The 9959-nt window shown below is 36.7% G+C and overlaps 1 protein-coding gene across 1 annotated transcript; it reads left to right on the forward strand.

The window, feature by feature from the left end:
• The first annotated feature begins 471 nt into the window (after nt 1-471).
• Nucleotides 472-8024, forward strand: LOC129536412 (olfactory receptor 6C2-like). The gene is made up of 2 exons (XM_055395325.2): nt 472-496; nt 7087-8024. The coding sequence occupies exon 2, from the start codon at nt 7089-7091 to the stop codon at nt 8022-8024; it is 936 nt and encodes a 311-aa protein (XP_055251300.2). The 5' UTR covers nt 472-496; nt 7087-7088.
• The last annotated feature ends 1935 nt before the right edge of the window (nt 8025-9959 follow it).

The following is a 9959-nucleotide window of genomic DNA, read 5'->3' on the forward strand; positions in this document are numbered from 1 at the left end:
AATGGATTAAAGATCTAAATGTAAGACCAGAAACTATAAAACTCCTAGAGGAGAACATAGGCAAAACACTCTCTGACATAAGTCACAGCAGGATCCTCCATGACCCACCTCCCAGAATATTGGAAATAAAAGCAAAAATAAACAAATGGGACCTAATTACAATTAAAAGCTTCTGCACAGCAAAGGAAACTATAATCAAGGTGAAAAGACAGCCTTCAGAATGGGAGAAAATAATAGCAAATGAAACAACTGACAAAGAATTAATCTCCAAAATATACAAGCAGCTCCTGCAGCTCAATTCCAGAAAAATAAACGACCCAATCAAAAAATGGGCCAAAGAGCTAAAAAGACATTTTTCCAAAGAAGACATACAGATGACTAAAAAAACACATGAAAAAATGCTCAACATTCCTCATAATCAGAGAAATGCAAATCAAAACCACAATGAGATACCATTTCACACCAGTCAGAATGGCTGCTATCCAAAAGTCTGCATGCAATAAATGCTGGAGAGGGTGTGGAGAGAAGGGAACCCTCTTACACTGTTGGTGGGAATGCAAACTAGTACAGCCACTATGGAGAACAGTGTGGAGATTCCTTAAAAAAACTGGAAATAGAACTGCCATACGACCTAGCAGTCGCACTCCTGGGCATACACACCGAGGAAACCAGAATTGAAAGAAACACATGTACTCCAATGTTCATTGCAGCACTGTTTATAATAGCCAGGACATGGAAGCAACCTAGATGTCCATCTGCAGACGAATGGATAAGAAAGCTTTGGTACATATACACAATGGAGTATTACTCAGCCATTAAAAAGAATACATTTGAATCAGTTCTAATGAGGTGGATGAAACTGGAGCCTATTATACAGAGTGAAGTAAGCCAGAAAGAAAAACACCAATACAGTATACTAACGCATATATATGGAATTTAGAAAGATGGAAATGACAACCCTGTATACGAGACAGCAAAAGAGACACAGGTGTATAGAACAGTCTTTGGGACTCTGTGGGAGAAGGTGAGGGTGGGATGGTTTGGGAGAATGGCATTGAAACATGTATATTATCATATGTGAAATGAATCACCAGTCCAGGCTCGATGCATGATACAGGATGCTCGGGGCTGTTGCACTGGGATGACCCAGAAGAATGGGATGGGGAAGGAGGTGGGAGGGGAGTTCAAGATGGGGAACGCAAGTACACCAGGGGCAGATTCATGTCAATGTATGGCAAAACCAACCAATATAATATTGTAAAGTATTAGCCTCCAATAAAAAAAAATTAAAAAAAAAAACTGGGGAAAATAGTTACAACCCACACAACAAGCAATATGTCAACATACACAGAAATAATAGCAACAATGCTCACTTTTAGGGAATATAGAAAACTGAAAGATATTTGTACAAAATGCTTTTTGCATCACAGTTGATAGTTTATTTAGAAAGAAACTAGACACATTTACTAAAAAATTATATAATTATGTAACATAATATCAACTTGAGGTAGTCATTTTTTTAATAACAAAAAATTTTTTTTAGAAATAACAAAGATTCAATTGATTTCAAATTATGTTGGAATGCCCCAAGAGAAATATTATATAGTTTCCCAAATGATTATGTAAGTTTATAATTATTGAGGTAACAAGTAGTTTAAAACTTTTATTAAGTAGTTTGAAACACAGCTTGTAAATAAGGTTTACATTTTGAAATAACTAATTAATAAAAATATATGTACATATGAGATATCTGGAATATTGTAATGTGAGATATTAAGATTGGTTTTCATATTGAAGTTTAATTTTTCTATTTTGTTAATTTATTTTGTATCAAATATCATTTTTAGATAATAACTAGTGATCACTTTATAGTTTTTAATAAATAGTAATTAAATTACTACATATTATAAAAATAAGCAGACTTAGATATATTTGTTAAAATATTAAGGATAATACATAATGGTAAAGTGAAAAGAGAAAGTGTTAGTCGTTCAGTCTTGTCTGACTCTTTGCAACCTCATGGACTTAGCCCATCAGCTCCTCTGTCCACTGAATTCTCCAGGCAAGGATACTGCAGTGGGTTTGCTGTTCCCTTCTACAATGATAGGAATGTACTTAATACTACTGAATTGTACCTTTTAGGTAGTTGAGATAGTAAATTTTATGTTACTTTTAATTTACAAAATTAAGAAAAATAACATGAGAAATATAAATAAAACCAAGATAAATATACTGAGAATAACAAGAAATAAAACAAAACTCATATCTAGTTTATAATAAATAACAATTAGGGTAATTTTAAGTTAAAAGGAGCAAGGGGTACGTGTATTCTGTGAGCAGCTATTAGCAGTTGTAGATGTTATTATTGGACAAGAGGAAGAAAACGTAGGCTTGCACTTTATCATTTTATTTTATGTAAAAGTTCTGTGTTGAATGTCACTGTGAAATCTTCAGTTCTCTGAGGACATTGGCCCCAGGTTACACATTTCAAAAATTTCCCAGAAGATTACACAAGAGATTCATAATTGACTTTAAACCTAATTCACCTAGGACTCATGTTTGTTTACTTGGTTTCCTGTTTGGCACATAAAACAGATGTGAATCTTGTTATGGTCAGAAATTCTAAGTTTGCCAGGAAGGTTGAATATCATGTCTATCCAAACTGGAGAGAGTTCCTGATATTCCTCCCAACCCTGGAGTAGCAAATACCTTTCAAAGAAACACAAATGCTATGGCAAGAAAACCTTGGCAACATGTTAGAAATGATAGGATTGGATAAATTAGAGTCATCTCAGAGCTGTCTGTGGGGTAAGTGTGGGCCCATGAGTAAGAGTGACCAGATGTTCAGTTACAAGTTTATAAAAAATGTTTTCCTTCATCCTCAGGATGTCCAGGGATAAATAACCAATTGAAACCACTACATTTCTGGTCTTTGAGAGACAGAAAATTATCTCTTATAAACAGTTTGATAAGTCTTGGCAATTAGAGAGACGTAAATAGTTAATAGGGGATTCCCTGGTGGCTCAGCTGGGAAAGAATCTGCCAGCAATGCAAGAGACCTGGGTTCAGTCCCAGGGTTTGGAAGACCCCCTGGAGAAGGGAATGGCAACCCACTCCGGTATTCTTGCCTGGAGAATTCCATGGACAGAAGAACCTGGTTTGTGGGGTCTCAAAGAATCGGACACGCCTGAGTGACTAACACACACACACCACACGAATAAATAATTAATTAAATTTTGATGGGAAAAAACCTGATTCATAAGTTTGAATTGATTGAGGATACTGATGAGACTGGGGTTTGAACTAACAAATATCAGGCAACTTAAAAATAGGTGCAAGGAAGGACTTCTAGAAGCAGTCTTGAATTGTACATTATTTGCTGATATGATTAAGACCTTTGCACTCTTTAAAACAGTCTATTCTCTAAAAGGCAGGAGAAGTAAAGGGACAGTAGTCAAACAATAGTTATAATTTGTTTTTCAAGATATTTATGAGAAAGGACAGAGTCTGAAGTTTCCAGAGTTGTGAAAGTCACAAAATAGGTGTCTCAAGACTGAAGTAAAAAGAGATAGGTGGCTTGTACCTGCAATCCTTTTCTATAACCTGAGTCTTTTATTCTCTTTAATTATCCTGATGATTTAATCTGTTATTTATATTTGTTTAGTTTATTGTTACATATGTGATGCCCACATATTTTGAAGAGACCCCAGCTCATCCTAAAATATGTTTTTAAACAGTCTGCCCTCCCCCTCTTTAATGGAATCTATAAACTCTGGGAGGTTTACTAGGGGAAATGGGCACATGAGTAGCTCCCACTTCTGCAGGAAAGGGATATATTAAAGCAATCAAGTGATGCTGTCACAAGCCAGGTAACTGGAACTTCTAGAAGAAATTATGTTTTTATCTTTAAAAAATTATTGATGGCCTTGGTCAAAATTTGGGGAGCAAAATCATTTCAGTAGATATTAGTGTGTTTAGTTGGTGTTGGCTGAGGAACAACCACAGAGCAGTTGTTGGTGCAAATCCAGAACTGTGGTCCTGAATCTATGGTATTGTTATTTTATTGTCAGGTGTTTTGAAGAAGCATGAATTGAAGGCATAAAAGGAAAGCTATTTCTTTGCCAAACAGTGTTTACCTTTCGGCCTTAATGTACATATATTTTATGTGCTGAGTGGAGAGGTTGTAGTGCCATTTAAGAGCCACCTAGTGGACTTCTCTGGTGGTCCACTGGTTATGAGTTCTCCTGCTAATGAAGGGACACATGTTCCATCCCTGGTCTGGGGAGATCCCACATGCCACCAGTCAACTAAGCCCATTCACCACAACTACAGAACCCATGATCTAGAGCCCACTCTCTGCAATGAGAAGTCACCACGAAGAAAACCTCGAAACTGCAATTAGAGTGTAGCCCTCATTCACAGCAACTAGAAGTATACACAAAACAAGGAAGACAAAGCACAGTCAAAAATGAAAATAAAAATAATAAAGTACATAAACAAATAACAAAATAAATAAAATAAGAGTCACCTAGAACATTTCATCAGCAAATGTAAAAACCAACAAGAATCTCTGGAATTAGAGTCAGGGATATGTCAAAAGTTAGACGTGTCAGAGTAGTTATTAAATTGCTTCCATCTATTATACAATATAAACAGATCTAGGTCTAAGGGTAAATATTATCGTGAATTAATTCTATATCTCAGAAGCTGTCAGTTCAGTGGTTATTACATAAAATGAGATTTTTGAATAGGATGTGATATAAGGTGTGACAAAACCCATAGGTCTTAAACTGTGGTTTGAAAGATTAGGAGACTGCTTAGAAGAGTCTAAACAGAACACAGAGGAGCAAGTCACTAAATGCCAGTTATAGATAAGGAGCAGCAAACAGGTGGAATCATGAGGAATGGAACAGAACGAATGGTTAGGGAAAACTACTTTCTGGACAGGAGTCCACCTAAGATGACTACAATACCTGACTCTCACGATGGTGTGCTTCTAGAGCCACTCTCCATTACTCCAAGACCAGCAAACAAAGATAAAGCTTCCCCTGTATAAATCAGGGAAACTACAGAATTAAATGAAAATACTTGCAGTGTCAACAGACTTTCAAGATAGGGTTATAGGGTTATACTAAGAAAATTCTAGCTTGATCTCAATTGTTAATATAGGTCAGTCAACGCTAACTTTTGGGTTTAGTACAGGAGACATGGATTAATAACCTCAAATATGCATATGACCACCATTATGGCAGAAGGTGAAAAGGAACTAAATAACCTCTTTGAAAGTGAAAGAGGAGAGTGGAAAAAACTGGTTTAAAACTCAACATTCAAAAAACTAAGATGAGGGCATCTGGTCCCACCACTTCATGGCAAATAGATGGGGAAACAATGGAAGCAGTGAGAGATTTTATTTTTTGGGCTTCAAAATCACTGTGGATGGTGACTGCAGCCATGAAATTAAAAGATGCTTGCTCCTTGGAAGAAAAACTATGACCAAACTAGACAGCATATCAAAAGCAGAGACAATACTTTGCCAACAAAAGTCCATCCAGTCAAAGCTATGGTTTTTCCAGTAGTCATGTATGGATGTGAGAGTTGGACTATAAAGAAAGCTGGGTGCTAAAGAATTGATGCTTTTGATCTGTGGTGTTGGAGAAGACTCTTGAGAGTCCCTTAGACTGCATGGAGACCAAACCAGTCAATTGAAAAGGAACAGTCCTGAATATTCACTGGAAGGAGTGATGATGAAGGTGAAATACCAATATTTTGGCCACCTGATGCAAAGAACTGACTCATTGGAAAAAGACCCTCATGCTGGGCAAGATTGAAGGCAGGAGGAGAAGGGGATGACAGAAGATGAGAGGATTGGATGGCATCACTGACTTGATGGACTTGAGTTTGAGCTACACTTGGTTGAAACTTAAAGAAATATCAGCTACAATTGCAAGAAATAATTGCTACAAATAACAATTTCAGTGGAGTGCTGTGTTCAGAAACCATATTGGAAGTAGTTGAGGAGTAGGTTGGAAGTTGGATGCAGACAGAGTAAATTATTAAAAGCTAAGGATGAAAGGTCATGGTAAAGGTCTAGGAAAGAATTTTCATTACAGGAACTCTCCTCTGTAGATTAAGTATAGGTTTGGTCATGGCAGTGGAACAGAGTCCTCAAATGCTTTCACAAATGGATAAAGAAACACTTATGTGTTTTTAATATATCAGAAAAGGAAGCTTCAAGCAGATAATTAACCTGTGTAAAATTTCAATTAGTGATAAAATAAAAATTCTTAGAAAACAGGATATTCTAAAGTTCATGATTTCATTGATCCTAGGGAACAAGTTTGCTATGAGAAAAATCAATTCCAAAATAGTAAGTAAGTAAAACCATGGCATACTTTTAAAGAGATATCATGGAAAATGTATGTTTTAGTTGGACAATATGATTTAACTAACTCCTAAAAAATGAAATGTGTTTTATAAGTACAGGTTATCACCATTTCAGTTCAGTTCAGTTCAGTTCAGTCGCTCAGTCGTGTCTGACTCTCCGCGACCCCATGAATCACAGTATGGCAGGCCTCCATTTAGCGTGCTATAAAATAGATTTTGTGATATTTGTATTTATTTATTTTAAAATTGATGTATATTTGATTTACACTATTATGTTAGTTTCACACATACAGCATAATGATTCAATATTTTTAGAGATTTTATAGAAAACTTCAGAGATCAAGGTATGTTTGGGTTGGTATTGAAATCTTTGTTGTAGATATATGTTTGTATATATATGTTTGTGCTTTGTTTGTGTGCCCATACACTGAACTACATATAAAATGTACATCTTAGCATATTTTGAGGTCCAAAATATTTGGGAGCTAAGCTTCTAGCCTACCATAGATATACCATGAGTATATACCAGAGCTTACACCATGAATTAATTAAAATACTCATTATTCAGAAAGAAGATACATATAAATGGTTTGACTTATCTAAACAAAATCTACACGTGAAGTGTAAACCATTTTCTTACCCTCTTCTCAAATTTTCCTTCCAACAGTTTTACGAGCAGACTGGATAGAAGTCCAGACCCAGAAATGAGAAACCACACACCAGTAGTCAGTTTCATCCTCCTGGGATTAACCGATGACTTACAAATGCAGATTTTGATTTTCACATTTCTACTCATCACCTACATATTGAGTATAGCTGGAAACTTGATCATCATCACCCTCATATTAGTGGACTCTCATCTTAAATCTGCCATGTACTATTTTCTCCATAATTTATCCTTCTTAGAAATCTCATTCACTTCTGCCTGCATTCCTAGGTTCTTGTATAGTATATCAACAGGTGACAGGTCCATTACCTATAATGCTTGTGTAGCTCAACTGTTTTTTACCTATGTGTTTGGAATGACAGAATTTTTTCTCTTGGCCACCATGTCCTATGATCGCTATGTAGCCATCTGCAAACCCCTGCATTACATGAGCATCATGAACCACAGATTCTGCAAAATGCTTATTTTCTCCTGTTGGATGACCACTTTCTTGATCATATTTCCACCATTTTGCTTGGGACTGAACCTGGAATTCTGTGACTCTGTCATTGATCACTTCTTCTGTGACGTTAATCCACTTCTGAAGATCTCATGCTCAGATCCATGGTTCATTGAGGAGATGACCCTTGTTGGCTCTGTGTTGATATATATCATGACTCTCATATGTGTGGTTTTGTCTTACATATTCATCATCAGAACAGTTCTAAGATTCCCCTCTGCCCAGCAAAGGACAAAAGCCTTTTCCACCTGCTCTTCTCACTTTATTGTGGTTTCTATCACCTACGGCAGCTGCATCTTTGTCTATATCAAACCTTCATCAAAAGATGAATTGTCTATTAATCAGCGAGTAGTAATACTCACGACTTCCATTTCACCCATGTTAAACCCATTTATTTATACTCTGAGGAACAAAGAAGTGAAACGTGCCTTTAATGATTTAGTCAAAAGAATTTTATCAGTTTCAAAGAACTAGGGGAATGTTGATAGGATCCCTAAACAATTTTCTTGTGTGTGTATCCTATTTTATCTCTTCTTGAACTAGATTTGGTCTTCCATTCTTCACTGACCCTGATGAAGTCAACTCTGTGTGTGTATGCTGGTCGCTTCAGTTGTGTTTGACTCTTTGCAACCCTGTGGACTGTCCCCTTTAGGCACCTCTGTCCATGGGATTCTCCAGGCAAGAATACTAGAGTGGGTTGACATGCCCTCCTCAGGGAACCTTCCCGACTAAGGGATCAAACCCATGCCTCTTTTGTCTCCTGCATTGACAAGCGGGTTCTTTGCTACTCACGCCATTTTGGAAATCCTTAGCACTACAAACATAAAAAAAAAAAAAAAAAAGAAAATTGTTGTTTCAGGAAATCTAATCATAACATCACTATGAACCTGTCTTTCCTAGTGTTGAAAAGATTGAATATAATTTCTCCAAACAATTTCTCCAAACTGAGAAAAATAATATTAAAAAGAAGAGAGTACTGTTTCTGAGTTTAACAGTGAAAAAATTGTCAAAACCTCAAAGTTTATTTTAAAGTAAAAAATAAGTATAAATATTTAGAATTTCTTTTTTTGTGTGTTTTTATTTATTTATTTATTTTTTACTTTACGTTTTAAAAAAGCTTTTATCAATAAGGAAGTTTAAAGTCACAGGTTACATAGTCATACAATGGATATAATTCAATGTAAAAATCATTTAATGATTGCCATGAGGACACTGATTAAAATAAAGAGAGAAATGCATTGGTCATTGCTGCTAAGGATTAAATCTTGCATTGGAATTCCATTAAGGAGATTGATACTGATGTACCAATTGAAATATGAAAGCACAAAGTTGTGGCAACATGTCTAAGGACCCCCATAGGGCTAGTGTGTTAAGTTGTTTCAGTCATGTCGGACTCATTGTAACACTGTGGACTGTAGCCTGCCAGGTTCCCCTGTCCATAGGCTTTTCCAGGCAAGAATACTGGAGTGGGTTGCCACTTCCTCCTCCAGGGGATCTTCCCGACCAGGAATTGTACCCACAACTCCTGTGTCTCCTGCATTGACAGGCAGATTCTTTACCACTAGTGCCATGTGGGAAGTCCCTAGAGCTAGAAGAGTGACATATAGGGCTGCTGCTGCTGCTAAGTCACTTCAGTCATGTCCAACTCTGTGTGACCCCATAGGCGGAAACCCACCAGGCTCCCCTGTCCCTGGGATTCTCCAGGCAAGAACACTGGAGTGGGTTGCCATTTCCTTCTCCAATGTGTGAAAGTGAAAAGTGAAAGTGAAATAACTCAGTCGTGTCCGACCCTTAGCGACCCCACGGACTGCAGCCTACCAGGCTCCTCCATCCATGGGATTTTCTAGGCAAGAGTACTGGAGTGGCTTGCCATTGCCTTCTCCAATATAGGGCTAGAAGAGTGATAAATAAATAACAAGGAAGATGGAGAAAAGAGAAGAGTATTTAAAAAAGTAATGTCAATTACATTATTTGCTTTTTGAAAAGAAAAGCTTTAGTCATTTCAAGAGTTCAAAATATGCATGCAGTGATAGCTCACAGAGAAAGATCAGCATTTAATTATTTGTTAAATTCTTCACCAACTTGAACTGCTATTGTCCATCGTATTTAAACTTCCTTTGACTTTTGCTCTCTTTGAGGTTACTTATCGTATCATGGTCCCTGTAGGCAGGAATTTTCCACTCATGTCAACTTCCCAATGTCAGTGTACTCTAGTTTAAATGACATTCCCACGAGGAATCTTTTGCTGACATTGTTTTAATTCCTCCTTAACCAACATGACCACCAAACCTGAGTTAGTCCAACTCATCCACACTTCTTATCACTTATCTGCTGTTTTCATATTTCTCATCAAATTACACTTTCATGTTTGCTTGTCTTTATTCTACTTTAAGTGGTAAATGTCTGGAG

This window comes from Moschus berezovskii, chromosome 6, assembly GCF_049115385.1.
Source record: "Moschus berezovskii isolate FMDL1 chromosome 6, NW_MosBer_1.0, whole genome shotgun sequence".
NCBI lineage: Eukaryota > Metazoa > Chordata > Mammalia > Artiodactyla > Moschidae > Moschus > Moschus berezovskii.

What these genes read in the sequence shown, in the direction of transcription:
- LOC129536412 (XM_055395325.2), top strand. Translation starts at nt 7,089, where the DNA reads ATGAGAAACCACACACCAGTAGTCAGTTTCATCCTCCTGGGATTAACC.